The sequence below is a fragment of the Amia ocellicauda genome, chromosome 15 (genome assembly GCF_036373705.1).
Source record: "Amia ocellicauda isolate fAmiCal2 chromosome 15, fAmiCal2.hap1, whole genome shotgun sequence".
Taxonomy (NCBI): domain Eukaryota; kingdom Metazoa; phylum Chordata; class Actinopteri; order Amiiformes; family Amiidae; genus Amia; species Amia ocellicauda.
Genome location: NC_089864.1, coordinates 15,452,158 through 15,471,593, shown reverse-complemented (window position 1 = coordinate 15,471,593; position 19,436 = coordinate 15,452,158). Strand labels below are relative to the sequence as shown.

Below are 19,436 nucleotides of genomic sequence, written 5' to 3'. Positions count from 1 at the left end.
CTGCCTCTTCTTTATCTTTAACAGTGGGGAATGCATTTCCTAGCTGTGCAATATGGGCTGCTATTAAAATATATGCCTTGACTACAACTATGTACTGAACCCCTGTTCCAAGGTCTCACACATTACATACTCCCTCAAACTCATCCCAAGAGTATCATTTAAAAACAATAATTCTTAACACCTGTTTAGCAAGACATCTGGGATTTGAAATCACAGGATAAATAATTCCTTTTGCATTTTTAAAGAATCAACAAGCCCTGATAATAATTTGGATGTTTTCAGTATGATATAATATAACTGTAACAAGGGCCTGGACCTAATCAAAACTTGAATTCACCTGCCAATCTCTATTTTGATTACTTTTTGATTGACAGAGGACTCTCCCATGTATCTAATGCAAACCTGCCATCAAATGCTATGTTTCTAATTTGTGATTGGTGGGTGGTTTGAAGTTTTGATTTTGGCACAGGCCAAAGCCAGCTTGAATTTAACAGTATAGCCTTAAAATCTGTGGTTCTGCATACTGTTCTCCCTTAAATCAGTCGAAATATTTTGGGCCAATTAAGTAACTGATCTTATTTAGCAATATTGTCTCCTTTAGCAAAACACATGAACCTTGAAAGAAAGTTAAATTTTATTTTTGTTTAAATATTTATTATGTGTTAATATATCATTTTTAGGATGCATTGTACTGTTCAGAACTGCTTGATTTGGATCTTGCATAAATCAATAGAAAGAACACTAGTGTCCAAAGGGCATTACATTAGAACATTCCATATTCAAAACAAATAAAAGGAAAAAAGTGAAATGGCTGTAAATCAGTTTACAAAATCATTGAAAAAACAAACTAGAAATGCACTGGAATGGATAAAAGTCAAAGGGCAATCTGATTGATATAAAGCCTATTAACACATAAATTGTTGATTTGAAAGGTTCACAGTAAGTGTGACACAAAAGAACAGGATGCTTACATGAAAAGCTAAGTTTGGTTTAATAGGTTGGTTCCTAACAATGTGAGGTTGTACATCACCAGGTGTTGCTTCAGTTATTTCAGCAGCCTCTCTGTAATTGTTATTTTCTTGCCTGATGTCCTGACATTTAAACCTTTCAGTGGTTCAAGTTCAGTGGAGGCACTCTGGTTGTGTGGGGTGGGGGTGTGTTGGGGTGTTTGTGTCCTTGAGGCTTTTCTCTCTTTGACTTCTTACGGCTGTTGCAATGCCACCTACAGGCCCTTCCATCACATCAGCGTTCAGAGTAAGGCATTGCTCTGGCAGCTGCAAGCGCATACGCCAGGTATACATGCTAGCTGACCTCGCCAAACTAGACCAAGGGCCGGATTAAATCAAAACTTTTACCCACCCGTTAATAGAAAACTACAACCCTGTACATCATAGCGGTTACATTTATGATTAGAAGAAAGTGGTATCTTACTGAAAATGAAGCCGCAGCTGAGTACAGTTCTGTAGTTTTCTATTAGCGCATGGGTCAAAGTTTTGATTTAATCCCAGCCCTAGACCAGATCAACACTTTGACCCATCTGCATATCGCAAATCACAAAATTGTAGCCTTCCAAAAATACAAAAACATATTTTGCAACATGAGAGAAATACCCACTGTAACCTTGAATCATATATTCATTATCTGGATTTATTTTTGTTAGTTTCTGAGGTTTTAATATATATACATATATTTTTTTAATTTAAATCATTATAGGAATTGAGACAGTGATTAAATGTATCAAATATATAAAAACATATCCTTATATATTTTGTAAATCGCCCTGGACAAGGGCGTCTGCTAATAAATAAATAATAATATTATTATTATTATTATTATTATTATTATTATTAATAATAATAATAATAATAATAATATCCGTGAGGGCCACTACACAAGAGACAGTGTGTCCCTACATAGTCTGTAGTAAAGAGGATAGTTTAAGCCATAACTGAAATTACTTTTTTACAAATAGAAGAAATATATGTTTAGATAGAAATATGAGGCAAATAATATTAGAGATTTTTGGAGCTGACCAATCTACACAGGTATCAATTGTGCTTGACAGTAACACATTGCACACAATTAAACGGAGTGAAATGTACTGCCCAGACATGCAAAACCTTTAAGTTTTTCTCCTGTTTAGAACAAAATATGTTACTCAAGGGACAAATGCAGCTGTTATTTCTTACATTTTCTGGGAATAAAAAAGTAAGAAACGTTGCGCTCAAAGACAGCTCTGTATGAAGCCACAATTACATGATTGATGACGGCGGAAGACCCCTACTTGCCACATGCTTTATCATGCACAGCACAAAATGATCAAGTTGTCCCCAAACCCTTGGAGTTATTTCGTGGTAAGCAATCTCTGAAGTAATCAAAACAAATACAAATAGTGGAATAACCCTTTGCCACAGAGACACTCTCCCTTATTAAGAGAAATTACATGGTGCTGAAATATTGTTCAATGTTCCAGTGGCTGTCCAGTTACAATAACAAAAAAAGCACTTTCACAGGAAATTTAATTTTATAAAGAGCACTCTCTCTAACATTTGTTTTATACGTCACAAACAGGTTTTTATTTACTTTTATGAGAGCACCAATGAAAAGCCAGATGTTTCGGTAAGGGGTCATAAATTAAAACATGCCTGTAGTCATTCCATGTGCATTTTAGTATTAAACCCTACTTGTAAGGGACTGTAAGTGATTACACACCGGCCTTGATATCAAAGAACTTTCTTTTATTAAAACATGTAGGCACCGTAACAAACCTTTTATGAAGAGTCTTTATACTAATCCCAATTCTCAGCAATGTTACCAGGTCATTTTGAAAGAGACTTTATAATGTCCTACTACTGGCAGGTCTGCAGTCCATATTTCTTGTTAGTTCATTTCAGAAATGTATGAAAATGCTCACATGGCATGCCACTGAAGCAGTCGCTTCACTGTGCTTTATTCAAATCTAAACCAAGGAGCACATTTGTAAGACAATTGCTCCAAATGGAGAAGCTTTTAAATTTTGCAATCGGATTTAGGCCTTGATTGCATACAAAAAAGGTGCACACCACCAATCTCAATGCATAGCAGCTCTGCATTATGTATTGGGTTGTAATTGTATTGGCTAGATTACAATCGTGATACATTTGTGTCTTACCATTATAACATGGGTAGATAACATTTTTTGTCAGGGTATAAAAACAGATACTCACATTTGTGAACTGTTTTCAGATCAAGTACTTTGACAGATTTCCCATGCAGATACATTAAATGGAACAGAGGTAAATTGCAGTGTCATAAAAACAGATATTAGTGTAATATTTTTTTCTGGCAGTTCTATCAATCTATCCAAGATACCACACGAGGCCAATCCCAGCTGAAATTGATCAGATTTAATTCACTATATGAAGTGTTCCAAGAGTCTTTCTACATACTAAGGCATATTTTTTTCTGAATTGCATTAGTGCCAATAAAGATTTGAGAAGGAAGACATTAAGATATCAGTGGTTACAACTTATCCCCCCCCCCCTAATAAAACAAAAACAAAAAAGCTAAACAGATTTTATACATCAATAAAAGTGTAAATGTGTTAATAAGTTATATGATATATTGTTCCGTATTGATGAGTTGTTATGTTTGAAAAGGACATGTATTCAGTATTGTTTGATTAGATATAATTTGTTTATATGTGTGTGTATTTGATATATTTATTTATTATTATTTTATATACAACTTCAACCACTGTAGATTGCTCAATGCAGCATTTTTTCAATGCTGCTGACATCCATTTCCATTGCAAAAATAATTCAGTGTAATAGTATTTTCCTTAGGGAAATGTATTAAACAATGCAACGTTTACTTACAGCACTTTAAGATTGAAAAGGCCAGAAAAAGCCCCCTTAGGGATGTGTGTCAAGTCATTTCCTGCAAGACGCCTGTAGGGGAAAGAAAAAAATGGAATACATTTTTTGTCATGTGGAATTAATTTAACTGTGAAGAAAAGCAATATAGATATAGCTTAACAATAGGTGCCAACAGATGAAAAGACTTTAAAACCTCTCTCTCTCTCTCTCTCTCTCTCTCTCTCTCTCTCTCTCTCTCTCTCTCTCTCTCTCTCTCTCTCTCTCTCTGGGAAAAAAGTGCCAGCATATTAAATCAAGTATAGACAGAGATTATTAATGTTTCCATTCTCACATTTAATATATTGCATAGGTAATTGGATAAGACATTAAAAGGGATCAGTTTAAATGAATCTGCTTGTTAAACAAAACACGTCATTTTAGGTAAGAAAGAAGTGTAAATAAGTTATTTAATATTTGTGATTAGATGACATATTAACAACATTAATTTAAATAAAACAAAGATGTAAAAGGCATATCCCTTTAAGCCAATTCTCTTTTATGAGAAAAAAAGACAATCTGGTTTATATGCAAAAACAAAAAAAAACTTTAGTTCTACTTTTTGTTCAAATGTGAAGTTATTAAGTATGCAGTATGCCAGTGTATATTGAAATGTCTGCTGGTTTTCTTTTACCCTGGGGTCTTAGTGAGCTATTTGAATGTATTATTAACTAAACTGGACCACACTTTTTTCAGGTCTTTAGCCACTACTTATCGCACCTGCAGGGCTGTGGCCCTTGTGCACCAAGAGTGATTATCACTTTCTTAGACTGAGTCTAAAAATCCCATTTGATTTAATTTACACATGCAGTCATGACACATGTATATGTTTCTGAAGAAAAACTCAAGAGAAACCAGTTTGTGGACATAAAAAAAAAGTAAAAAAAGACCAGAGAAGCACACAGTAGGTAAATCTAATTTATATGTGAGAGAGTGATGGAAAACACATGACAAATTTGCTGCATCAAAGCATCTGGAGCTTTCATCTTTGGAGGTTCAAACACTCAGAACAAAGCAGAACATCCACTACTCCCAATTCAGACAGCCATGGTAGCATACCCTGCAATGTGTCTAGGACAGATCTCATGTCCTGGGTCTCTGCAGGATTTAAACCGTTTCTACAGATACTAACTGAAGAAAGCACAATAGTTCCTCTTTTATGCATGATACCTCACTGAACTTTTACTTATTGTTTTTACTCAGCTTTACTGTTCTTCTTGTTTTGTTTTATGGTCGGCTATATTTCATAATTGAAAATATAATTGAATACAGCAAAAATGTTTTATTTTGCACCACCCTTGCAAATGGAGGACAGGAATCCTGTTTTATAGTAATTGGATAATGGAAATAATTTTGAGTGGTGCTTTTACAGAGATGAAGCATATGAAAATTCATCCTCACAATGTCTCAGCTATACGTTAGTCTTACACCGTAGGTTAACGAGGCCGAGAGAGATACTGTGTCTATCAGTGAAACGTTTCTGGGCATCACACAATTAAAATTCTTCATAACACTGGGAATTCAGGAAGAACGAGGATATAGATCTGCTAATGCCCACATTACAAGTTTAATATTCTTTAGCTGGACTGAAATTTGTGGCACCCAAGTGTAGAATATCATTAAATATTGGATTGACACTTTGGCATTACATGTCTATGACCTCTGACTAGACAGCGATTTGTGACATGGTCATGATGAATATCACCTTGCATGGTGTAGTACTTCTCTGAGGAACAAGAAAAGAAAATGCTGAGTCTAACACTGAGGCCCGAAAAGTGAAAAGCTAACCGGTTCAGAATAACAGAAATGAAAGCTACTGTGTTTGCAATCTAATAAAGCACAGCTACTTTTTTGTATACATAAAAAAAAACTACATAGAACTAGGTAAAGGAAACAGTCAGAACCAATTAGAGATACAAATTTAAGTGTATATGTTTGTGTCCACTGAGAATTAAACAAAGTACATCATACATTTCAACCTTGATTTTCAGGAAAATAAATACAAAAACCCTGTATTCTGAGTAATGTATTTTCTTTCTTCCATTGATGATGACATCTGAATATTAAAATGTAAACAGAGATTAACAATGCAGCTCAATCCAAAAAGGGAGAATGTTGTACATGCAAGCATAACTAACAGTCATATGTGCTTGTGCTCAAAAGTGTTGATGTATATTGTAGGGCTTGTTTATCGTGACTAAATAAGAAACAAACTATCAGAGGCCAAGATAAAGCTTAATTGATAAAGCTATGTGGATGGGTTTCTCATACGGCTAAATGTGTGAAGAATCAAAATTTGCAATATATTTTAAAAAGTATAAACCAGCTTTTGTAGAAGGTAAGAAGAACTTTTCTTTCTGACACAGCAATGATTCTGTCAGAGGAAGCCTACAAGATATGCTTTCTTATGTGCTTTCAGAACTGTGCGTTATTAAATCATGTAATTAGTGGTGTTACTATAGAGACAACTTTTGCAGTTTTACCAAAAAACATTTCAAAACTGTTCCATATGGCGGCATGTGTTCCTTTACAGTCAACACCTGAACATTTTTAATACAGCAGGTTGTAAAAGCCAGTGTGCTGGCTCCTACTAAGAGGCCTTCAAAAATAACATCTTTAAAACACTACATTAACCTCTGAGCTCACAGTACGGGTCTCGCTTTCTCTCTCCCTGTTTCATATGTGTAATTATAGAAAACACCTTTCTTAAACCCCAGAACCATTTATTTCATTAAGTTTTCATTATAAATCAACACTTTATTATGGGCATGAAAGGAGGGTTTATGTAAATGCATAAATCTTCAGTTGTTTTGTGCATCTTAGGTATAAGTGTGTTTTGACCAGATTCGCTTGAGGGAAGGATGTCCAAGAACAGCTGAACCCTAAGAATCTACATTGGCTGTGCTAAATAAATATTACTGACAATGTAAAAAAGGAAAACATGAAAATTGGAACACAAAGTTTGGAAAAGAAGTAAAGCTGCCATCTTTGGATTGTCTGCTCTCCCTTTTATTTATTTATTTATTTAATAAATTAAAGGGATTTAAAAATTCTAAACTGAATTTCATTAGTGACTCAGTGTGAAATCATTCACAGTTTTTTTGCCTTTAAAAAACAAAGTTTGGTGCCAGAATTGTTGATTTTTCAGCTCCCTTTGTTTCTTTAGAAAAATAAAACTATTTTAGTGTGAAAAGTAACTGTTAAAATGCACCTGCGTGCACAGTGCTACTGGAACGTCATGTCTTTGCAAAATCTAATTTTGAGGAACAGGTGTTATTTGAAACTGGCTCAGAAAGGATTCATAGAAGCTCTAATCAATGCTGAATAAAGCGACTGGCTTCCTGCTTTATTCCAGATTGGGATAAAATCCCCTGCCTTTGGTTTCTCAACAATGAACCTGAAGTTAAAAAAGACTGGCGGCTCTCAGGACACTGAGCCTTTGTGTTTTAACCTATACTTGTCCCAACTGAAAGGAAACCGGATATTTCGAACAGAACGAGAAAAAATACAAATAAAAAAGTAACATAAAAGGCTTGGCAGGTTTCTTTTATTTCTATCTGTAACTACCAGTCTTCACAGGTTTCTCTTAGTAATTCTACTGAGATGCTATAGGTCTTTTGTAGCGCTTAGCGTAATTGGTGCTGTCCTGCATTGTGCCTGGCCGGCCCAAGTGCAAATGCATCAAATGTTTGGATATTTCATTCATAGCTGGTGAGCAGTTACTGCTGCCTGACATATCTTTCCTCACTATTCTCTGCACAATGTGAGGGATAAATACATCACACAAAAAACTCACAGCACAAATTGACATAATAGGAATACTGAAAGTCACTGAATACTGAAAAAAAGTCACTGGAAAGTGTGAAAGCATAAACAGGTACCAGATTATGTGGAGAATTTAACAGAAAAAAAACATGTATACTCTTCGTATCATTATCTGGCACTTAAAGGTGATGATGTCCCTTCTGTCTTTCTTTCAGGTTGCTGTTTTGACTGTGGAAAGGCACTGACAGCACTGTGTGATCCATGGGGGAGGACGTGGTGGGCTCTGGTTTGCCTCAGGATTACCAGCTATTCACACTGACACAGAATTAACAAGAAGATGGCATCTTGATGACAATCTCAGTGTTTAGATATTATTCATCCATCCATCCATCATCAATAACTGCTTCATCCACCACAGTGAGTCGGAGCCTAAGCCGTCTGGGACAAGGAGCAAGGCAGGGTACATCCGGGACAGCAAACACGCTTACATGCACGCGCACACACACACACTCAAGTATATGGTGATTTAGAGTAGCCAATGAACCTAAACAGCCTGTCTATACAAATGGGAGGAAACCAGAGCACCCAGAGAAACCCCACACAGACACAGGGTCCCAGGAGCTGTGAGGTAATAGTGTTCACCACTGTGGCACCATGGCACCACTTTAAGTATGTTTGTAAGTATTTATTTAAAAAGAAGGATTCATCATTAAATAAATTCAGGACCGCTGAAGCTGCTTCTTCTGCTATAGTTCCTGCATGTTTTTGGTTTTGATTATAGAATGCACTTTGTCTTTTAAGCAGCATGTGAGCCAGTACTCAAGAATTTAATATCCTGCGTTTCATTTAACAATTCCCACAAAGCAAATCAGTCTTTATATATACACACACACACAAACGGAACTTTCAAAAAACAAAAGAAAGGTCTAATTTTAAACGTTTAATATGTCTGGCACAGCTCCTGTCTTGCAAGCCTCTCTAGGCTCTGTGGTCTTTCTCCTATATAAGTTCAACATCAGGATTCAGAGGCAACTGCTTATTCTCAGTCAGTAGTTTCCCTCGTGCCAAGAGTGCCAGCTCCGACGGACTTTCCGGCTTTGTTTTATCTGGTTCCCACAGCAAGTATGTGATATAAAAATAGGAATGCGCCTTGATTTTCTTGCCCATTTCCCCCTCGTCCCCAGCACCATCAAACTTACAGCTCTTCTAGGAAGTGGAGGTTGGAAAGGGCACTGGCGGGCAGTTGGGTGATGTTGTTCATGCTGAGATCACTACGAGAGAACAGAGAGAGAGTGTTAATATGACATGCCACAACTGTGCTTTCCAGCTGTTCATTCCACAAATTGTTAAGTAATACTTCCTGGTAAAGAAAAAACAAAAGAGCAACAGCTTTCCCCTGCCAACCCTGATGAATGACTATCTCATTGAAATTATATTCCCATTCCAAAATATTTTTCTGAAGTTCTGGTGGGGGGTGTGTGTGTGTGTGTAGGGAAAGGCGGGTTGGGGGTGTGGTTGTGGGGGGAGGTGTTAAATACAGATAATGTACTAAATTTCACTGCTGATGTGATCAGGGGGATTTGGCCCCCACTTGAAGGGTCTCCGCTAGGCAGCCGCAAGCAGAGCAGCCAGAAATTCCTGTTATAAACGCCAAAAAGGGATGGCCGTTCAACATGTTTTACGCTGTCTGACCTCTCAGACTTGCAGTAAAACTGGCAGCAGTAGACAAAATTGACCTTTTAGTGGGTGAACCCAAATATCTAAACAATATGTCTACCTATTTAGGTATCTAAAGCTCGCAGGCGTTAAATACATTAAGTCATTGTGCACTGACGCAGTAAAGCATACATCCCACAAACGCACACACTTTGTGAAGGTGAAATGTGGAGAATCAAAATGAAACACCTAATTTTTGTTCTATATAGAAGACAAAACCAAAAAAAGGACATCAAAAGCTTGAGACAATAAGTGTTGCCCGAAACAGTCCTGCTCTGTGATAACGCCTGTTTCAGAAATCACAATAAACATGCAGCACATTTTGTGGAGAGAAGCCAAATACAGAAAAAAGGACCAAACACTGGGTCACGATATTTACCATTAAGTCGGGTGATATCTATTAACTGATTTCCTCCTGCATTTATCATTTTAAGCATTGGTAAGGTATTAAAACACTGTTGATTTTCTAATAATCTGCTCTAGTGTTTCCTCATAAAAAAAACTTGTTTTGCTACAATCAAAGAAACAATCAGCTATGCAGTCCAAATTATTTAATGGGTTAGATTTTATTCTGTGTCTTTAAGAAAGGGAACTGGCATTGTCAGCATCTTCTGTATTGCTTTTAGATCTTGGCATTGGAAGATTCCACAAAAACATTCTGGAACATTCTTAACATGCTTAGGAAATTAAGTTCTCACAAATATCAGGTGAAGTGATGCAAAAAACGACTGGTCTAAAATGACAATGGCTTTTACAACCACCTCTAAAATAGAAATGAGCACAACTGTCTGGATTGTTATAAACTAGACTGCAAGGAATAACAGGTGTGGTATGGAAAATTGTGCAGAAAATAATAACGTATAACTGTTCGTTATAGATACACAGTAAAAAACACAGAAGAATGAGAAATGACACGGCTTTCTGTGCAACATTATCCCGCATTGCATTGTATTCAGTAATCAACCTACTTTGGCTGGTGAACCCTTGGAATATAATGTAAACAAACGGAAACAGGTGTCTGAGTAATTTGCATACAAAGTCATACAAACTGAAAAACATACTGCAGCAGAGTAATTGAATTATGCTGATAAACCCTTACAGTTATAGCTGTGGAATGGGAAAAAAAATAAACACAAGGCGTTTTCTTTTTTCCCCATTAGAGTCCTGAATTGCATTAAAAATAAAAAATTAGGCCAAAACCTAGTGTGCAATTCAATATGAGCACAGAGCGAACGCTGTGGTGGGGGTACCACTGTAATTCCGCATACAGAAAGCTACTAACCAGGACAGGATTCAATCAAATGCTACGTGAAGCTAACCTTTAAGATGATTAGATTTAATGGGAGTTTGAAGAAATTTCACAGCCCTTCAGTATCTTTCCCAAGGGTCTAATGTATCACTGTCATTTCTCCTTGGGAACCTGGATTAATGGTAGCAAGAGACGTTGACACATCACACCGAGGAATATCTTCAAAGGACTACACCCTTGTCTTTCCTCCGAAGCCACCATCGCTACATTCACAGTTCATAAGCGGCACACAACAAAAGATACTAGCCCACATTTAAAGGGGAAAAAAAAGCAAAACAAAGAAAGGTTTGTTGCCAGGTAACTCTCTGTCTGGATAAAGTTTAACCGATTTATATCAATATCATCTAGTTCCTTTGGGGTCTCGTGAATAGTTCAGCAGTGGATGGAGTCTTAATGTCTGTAAAACACACAATAGGTAGTGGGGTTAAAAGAAAGCATGTGTGTTAAAGAAAATCTTAAATGAAGCACAAAGCCAAAAAGACATGTCTTAAGACATGGCCACATCTTCAAGTAGTGCAATTCCAGCAGACAGACGGAAAATGTAATTACATTTTAACATTGTGAATTTACAGGTTTGTTCTGGAGTTTTACTACGGTCTACATCTTACAGTAATTTACTGTACATTGCCTTCTCAAAGATTTCCCAAGGTTTTACGACTGAGCTTGACCACACTACAGCATAATAATACCAGTATACTGTATAGTGAGCCGTTCCCAATATGCAGGCCATGAGATAGTAATGAAGGTTTAAAGATTAGATTAAAAAGATCTGACTTTCGTTGGGAAACACACCTGCCTATTCATCTTCTGGAAAACTAGTCACACAAAATAAGGCCCTCAATCAAATTGCGAAAAAAAAAAAGCTTTTAACATCGGTGTGTATTTTGTGTATAGAAATTACTAGTGAAAAATGTTCTAGCCTGTTACCAAGTATGCAATGTTGGGGGAAAAGGATGTTTTTCAAACTTTAAAGTCGCTTCATTTATATTATAACAAATAATGTTGCCCCACTTTCTCTCTTGCCTTGAGCAGAGGGGGCTTCAGCTTCATTGTGAACTTAATCAGCTGCAGCCGGACTCCAGCGTGAGCTCCCTGCGGCGCCGAGCCAGTGAAAGATAACACCGTAGTGTTGCACCAGATTGCTGGATGTAAACAAAATCTACATACGCAATTACCGCACGGGGAAATGAACACGACGTATGCGAAAAATGTGGTGAGCGATGGAGGCAGTAAAAATAGACCTACACGTGGAAGGCAGGCCTCTTACTGAGATATACATGCTAACCCGCTTCAATAAAATGTAGCTTTGAAGGCAATTCGCTTTTTGTTATTATTTATATTTATAAGATTGGTCATTTACGAAGCTTGTACTTAAAACATTTAAATGCAGTCTCTTATTTTCTTCAAAGCAATTAATCTAATTTTAGGGTAAAGGTTAAGATTAGGTTTTAGTACACTTTGAAAAAACTTGTCTTCTTCTTTGTGTTGTTCTTTTTCCTTGAGTAAAAAAGTGTCCTTCAAACAGAAGCAAATGAATAATTAATGAAAATTATGAAATTTCTCATGAATATTCACATTAAAGCAGAATATCTAATTAATTTCAGGAGATTCAGTGCTAAACTAATAGTATTGGGAGAATTTGAAACCATTATGAATCAATTATTCATATAGATAAGGAATACATTATTTTATATTAGCTGATAAAAGCAAATGCTGACAAGAACATCTGCACCAGAAACAACAGCTGGAAACAAAACAATGTGATGCTATTTAAAATCACCAAATAACAGTGAAAGCTTTAGATTAGATTATAACTGACAGAGTATAGAATCAAGATATTACTGGGTAATTAAGCAGTAACACACAATAGTGGGTGGGACAGGTTATGTAAAGGAGAGAGCAGCAGTATAGTCCTACTAAGAGCTCAGTACAATTAGGATGTGTGTTGTGCATTTACCCATGTGCAAAACACAATCTTACAATTTCAATTCAAAACTAAATAATGTCAGAACAATATAAATTACCTACGTACTAAAAAAAGGACTATATTTATATTGGCATAGATTTGCAGACCCTCAGAAATACAATGTCCTATATACAACTTTTTTTTCTGATAAAAAAGAAAAAAAATCTCTTGAAACAAAATCACAAAGTAATGATCTTTAAATTCAGAACACAAAACCTCCTGCACACGCCACAAAATTAAAAATTCTTTCAGGAAGAATGTCAGAAGCAATTTCCAGTCTTCAAGAAATGCCAGCCATGCACAGACCTGCCCATTTAATAGAAAATGCATAAGTAGTTTGTATATTTGGATGGAAATCTACAATTCTGTTTCCTGTTTCAGAATTGTCCTCAGCTCTGTAGATTTTCAGGAGCTGTGATACTGTTGTGTCGTTCAGTGCACAGCTGCTTGGCAACTGCCATGAGTGGTCCGGCGCTAGCTGTCACAAAAAACAAACAAAAACACCATAATAACAGTGATGTAAACTTAACTAATGTGTATAGGCATATACAAAACTATAATTTACCTATTGATTTAGTATTACAAGTATACATTAATTCTTCTCTTTAGTTAATAAAACTATTTCCACTCCCCAGGAAAATAAAACAATGGAGATTTTACACCGAGATGATTGGTCCACCCAAGTATATCTCACGTTATTCTCAATGTCTGCAGGAAATAATGACTTGTGCATTTTGATATTGAAAATAACTGGTTGGGTTGCATTTTAGGAAATTGTCTACATGTTTGTCGGCCTATGTCCAGATGTATAATAAGAGGAAAGGAAAAATTGTACTTTGTAAGGTAAAGGGAAAAAAGGGTTGCACAGAGTTTCCAAGAAAGTGATACTGGAACCACAGAATTAGCAAAATGCATGTCTTCTGTAATGATGGGAATAATTGCAGTCTAATTCAATTTAAATAAGATATTATTTTTTCTATTTATTTATGTTTTCTTTCAAAAACATTAATATCATTTATTAACAGGCTCACAACTTTGTACATATGTGTTAATAATGTATTTTTTCACAGTCAATTCCAATAATTATCCTATAGTTTTCTACAACTTATATGATATGATAGTTAAGTAAATAAAACACATCATACAATGAACTTAATATTGTCTTCAACCAGAAGAAGTCTACAGTATATATATTATATAATATATATAATATTATTATAATATTTGAACACAAATTAATTCTTACATACACACATAGATAACAACTGCAATTATGAAAGGTAACTTAAACCTGGGATGATATGTTATGAATAATATTATTAACTGTTCCCTGGGTAGAACGCCCCCTTTAGCATATATTTGTCTGTGTATCTGTGAGTTTTTCTTAAATGAGCAGCTGAAAGCTTTCTTTCATCCTTTCCCTTTGGAAAGCCTATAGCCATTTTTCAAATATTTAGCTTGCTTCTTGGAGCTCAGATTCATAGGATGTGTTAATGACTGCTTTCATGAGAGCCTTTACAACTCAAAAAGGCCTCAGGCCAAAGAGTGACTATAACAGATTGAATATAAACAGAGTATCACTACGTATCATTAGGCAGGAACAGTCATTAGACTAAGAGCATTCCCTCTGTTCATTTGTTAGGACAATTAAACACAGCCATCCAGGCCAGGAAAATTGAACTATCTTAATAGTACTCCCTGGGCATTTTGACTTGTAAATTATAGTTACTTTCCAAGTGCTGTCCATCAGCATATTTTCAGCATATAATTGCAGCGAATGGACAGGGATATACCAGAGCTGTACAGTGAGGCAGAGTTCTCAATTAAAAAACAAAACTCTGAGATTTGACATGGTTTTCAAATGAAAACAATTTTCGAAAAAACACCAATTTAGTTGCTTTAAATAATTTGCATTCTCGTAAACGAGAAATAACCATAGGAAATAGTAATGATAAATCTTTAACGCAATGGAAACAAGCAGCTTTTTTAAAATGATGTAGTTTTTGACATTACCGATGAAAACGTACAAAACACAAAAGCAGACCGGCCTCTTTATATGGGAACCTTTTTAAATGTTTGGCTTAGCAGCTGTGGGGAGTCTTGTGTGAGGGCAGCAAGAAAGAGAAAGTAAACATTTAAACCTGGAAAATAAAGATATCAAACCACTTTAAATAGACTCCCAGGGGAGCGAAAGGCCAGATTTTAAACTCACCCCTATGGATAAGCTCTGTGGGCTTTGTTCCTCCAATGTGAAAAGGCCTTATCTGAAGGGATGCTTTTAACCCTTCAATTGCCCTGGGCTGCTCTGCACACATTTTGCTGGCCTCTTTCCTAGCCCGCTGGTATTAAACGCCTTGGAAGTATTTGCCAAGACTGCCATTTTCTTGGCAGTCGTGACCCTTATAAGAGAGCAGCAGAGTAGAAGCATTGAACAATGTGCAGGGCAGGCAGTTGAAGACCCAGACGCCAGTATGTCACGTCAGATAATAAATAGCTTATTACAGTAAGATTTCAGAAGTGAGGACAGATCTTTATTTGACAGGATAGCATTTATACTGAACGGCTGCCAAGTCACTAATTCAATAAGCTATTCCCCTCAACCTTCAAGTCCTATCCCTGAGGGCAGAAGTCCAGCAGGTGTTTATGGCTTTATGTCATCTCTTGCTTTAGACAAGGGCAAAGGGTTCAATTGGATCAATTAAGCAAGTAAATAGTTCATTGCGGTAATTAAGCTCTCAGGTGGAATGAATACCAGAAGCCCCTGGGGCCGTCAAGTGAGAACCGTGTCTTATATCTTAATGACTACCAACATGTTCAATTTTTCCAAACTTCCTCAAATACTGACTTGCCAGGTTTTTTAAGATTGACTTTAAAAGAACTCAGACATTTTCTTCATTCATATTTTCAAAGATACATTCATTGGTTCCGTTAAAAAACGTTAACAACTTTAAAGCTTAGTATTAACAGAATTTTTTATTTCCTGTGTTCTTTTGTAAATAATAGTTACTACAGAATGTGCACCATGTTTAGTGTGCAACCAGATAGAAATTTACATCTTAGGGTTAAAACATGTTTTGAAATATCTTTATAATGTTAAAGTGGATCATGTATAAATGCAGAATCAAATGTTTACACAGGTTCTACATGCTGCAGTTTATCAATAACCACACAATAATTAAATTAACAGCAATCCAACAAACTTTTTTCAACAATACGTAAAATATTTTGTCTTTGGAACACAGCGATTATCTGTATTTGCACTTATAAAATAAAAACACATTTGTAACCTTTTTCTAGTTATTCAGACATTTAACTGAGAACCGAATGAAAGTATTTATATTAGGGGCCCTGATTTCTTCCTTGGTAAATTAAATACTACATCAGTCTAAAGACGATAGGTCTAAATCGCACTGTATATAGTGTACACATTATGTCAACAAAGCCCAGGCATTGATAATTCAGAAAATTCCTTGCAAATTGTATTGCCAATCATAGGAAGCTGAGAGAGTTGGTCGTGTAAGCTGTGCACGGATGGCCGATCTCTTCAGGAAGCAATTTTGGCATTTGGTTTAGTCCAGACTCCAGCAGAGGGAGTAGGACAAACAATTAGGGGTGAGAAATAAAAAGATCAAAGATCAGATGAAACACATAGAGAAGGCAGAGCACCAAAGCAGGCAAGCAAGAAACCAATCTGTATTTTGTTTCTCTACTTTTTGGCACCACAGAAAATCCAACAGTTGTATTTTTTTTAATTCTTCAAGTAATGATTGGGTCTGCAGCAGCAGCTATGAAATAAATCTGTCTGTTTTCTTGTCGACAGCTTACAAAAAGAATAAACAAATGAGGTGTCAAGTAATTGATTAGCTGACGTTAATCTATAACAAATGGTCCCAAGTATGCTACCTGTGCATTGCTGCCCAGTGGCAAAGTACACTTGTGGACTGAACAAAGGTCAACCCAGACTATTTGCATAGGTAGACAGGAATGTTTTCACGCTCTAGTCGATAACATTGTAACCAAACTGGAGCTGTCAGTGTAATTAAAGATTGACTTCAGCTATTCGTGGATAGGAATGAAAAGTATAAAACACATTTCCACACTGACTATTTCCTCAGTGGGTTATGTTTTAAGTAGAACTAAATATCAACAATTACATTTACTAGATACCCTACAAAAATCATATTATATAGAAACATTTTAGCATCTAAGGCAGTTTTATTATCCATATTACAATATTTTCCAGGGTGGGAGAATGTATTTTATCCTAAAGATAGAAATACTAATATCACACTAGAAGGCTGAATTTGTATTCTTTACATAAACACACAGATTTCATTGTTTCCTCATTGGCACTGACTTTAAAGTGAATTAAAGTGATAATAAAAGGAGATAAAGCAACAGTAGAGCAAAGATTGCGTGTAAACTTTTTAAACATATATTTTTTAATCTCTCACAGCAGCTTAAGGGCACTTTTGCAGAGTATAGCTCCATGAATCTTAATTTTTGTTTAATGAACTGCATGAAATGATAAAATCAAAAATTAAAATCAAGTGGTACGTAAACAAACATAAAAAGATGAAGAAATAAAAACAATCTGTAATGGAAATACATTTTGTGGGATTGCCGTCTAATAAAAACTGAAAGTCATATTTCAGGATTTGTCTTGGAGCCTAACTGTAATGGTTCCATTTAATTACCTTTGGGAAATACACAGATTCAATTACTTTCATCTGATTCTGTCAATGTATTTTCTGCTTCTGCATCTGAATTCTATAATGAGTGAAATTCCAAAGGAGTTAAATGTCCAGTTTTTTTTCCTGTTATGTTGTTGTTTGTTTTTTTCTTCTGTTTCTTGAATTCATTTAAGTGCAGCAAAAAAATAATCAACAGCCTGAAAAAAATCATGCTTTTTAAAAATAAAGTGTAATTATCAGTATCACTGTTAAATGAATGTTCTGGAAAGCATAGAGAGTTAAAATGTTTAGTTCATCAATATTTTCAGGCTGGTTACACAAAACATAACACAACAATATCTCAATGTAATCTTTGGCTATTGGAAATCTTTGGCACATCTGCTCAGCTTTGACTTGTACAAACACCAAAAAGGAGAACGAAAATGTCAATAAATCATTGCCTCAGCAGTAGAACAAATCGAACTTAAATCAAAACAATTTAAGTGATGTATTAACATTTAGTTTTCTCATACCAAAAACATACACAAATATTGCAGATTTTGAAGCATTATTTGTTTTCTTTCTGTACGCTCCAAATTAATCATAGATCAAAATAGAGAGATTACGCTCAAACTTTCTTGCCTTATTTCCGAAGATCATCTGTCTTTACTTTGAAAGGAACACCAACCAAATCTTCAGCATCTGAAAGCCCCAGAGGCAACTTAATCTTTCAATGCCAACATTAAAGCATTAACATAAATCTCTGTTATGAAGTGATTTTTTTTCCTTCTTTACGAGTTCTATTTTTAGACAGCACATTCTTTTAGATACAAATTTATTTATTTTTCTTTAGATAATATAGACTGGGACATAACTTTTTGACTAAATTAGAACAAAAAATGTAAATTAGATGAACACAGTAGCCTATCATATAGAAAAAGACCAGATCAGCTGTCCGGAAAGATTTTTCATAATATTGAAAATGGCCCAAATTATGATCCGAACAAACCACTGTCAGATACAGTTCATAGAACATCTGAAGGGATTTCAACAGTTACAGTATTTTAATTCTTTACATATAATTTATATGTTTCAGGTCTATAAACAATTATGTTTTGTTATGACTACATCACCTAATCTAGCAGTCATCAGTCAGTTGAATGTGATTTTATCAAGCAAAATTACCAAGTCAGAATAAATCTACTAGCTGACTGTAACCATGATTAGGTTTTTATCATGAGGCTTGTATTTAAGGTCTTTGCCGCATATCAGATCTGTAGCCTTCATAAATAATGCAAAAAAAAAAAGTAAAACATGAAGTTACCAACAACAACAATGGCATAGTGAAAGACTTGAATGAACCCCTTTAACTACCTCAGCCCATCTTCCTAAAAATAAGGCAAGAAATTCCACTGGGAAAGACAGGGCCTCTATTTAAATCTGTATCACTTCTTGATAACGATGCCCGATGTATGACTACAGTAGAAACTACATGCAGGTACCTATCGAATGGTGGGTTGCTGGAATCTTTGACATCCCATTTAAATGTCCCACTGTGATATACTAGGCTATACCCTTCTTCTGAAAAAAAGTAAATAAATACAATAAATACTAAAGACTGTACTCTTAACCCTTTCCTAATATAAGCCTTCCCTGTGATTTAAATTAAAATCTGCTTCCAGTTCTGACGTGCTCTTTTGTGAAAATATCTCCTGTCCTTAGCCTTGTGTTCTTGTTGAATATTTCGAGTAAAATCCCTTGTAAAGTGAATAAACAAAAAATAAAAATTGTTTTATAATGTTTGACAGAAACACGATCATACAATCAGGCACAGCTGTGCACTGAAACAAGTTTAAACATCACTATCAGTGTACCCCCATTTCTAGCATAGCTGTATTGTTTGTCTACCCACCCAACTCCCAAGTCAGAGGTATTATACATGGCATCGTCACAAAACATCTGAGCAAACAAAGAAACGACACATTCAAGCTTAAATATACATAGATCATATGACTCAGAGCGACTAGTTAGTGAGGAGGACTGTATTGAAATTGTCCCTTTCAAAGCAGAAGATATATCAAATAATTAATCTTCTGTATTTAAAGGTTATCTCC

The 19,436-nt window shown here is 35.5% G+C and overlaps 1 protein-coding gene across 2 annotated transcripts in view; it reads right to left on the bottom strand.

Annotated features, from left to right (window-relative positions):
• The window catches only part of LOC136771616 (leucine-rich repeat-containing G-protein coupled receptor 5), a 57,291-nt gene that overhangs the window by 19,936 nt on the left and 17,919 nt on the right, over positions 1-19,436 (bottom strand). For both annotated transcript variants that reach the window (XM_066724028.1, XM_066724027.1), the window contains exons 2-3: positions 8,858-8,929; positions 3,858-3,929 (exon numbers count right to left, since the gene is read on the bottom strand). In XM_066724028.1, coding sequence (XP_066580125.1) covers positions 3,858-3,929; positions 8,858-8,929 — 144 coding nt within the window. The remainder of the gene's footprint in view (positions 1-3,857; positions 3,930-8,857; positions 8,930-19,436) is intronic.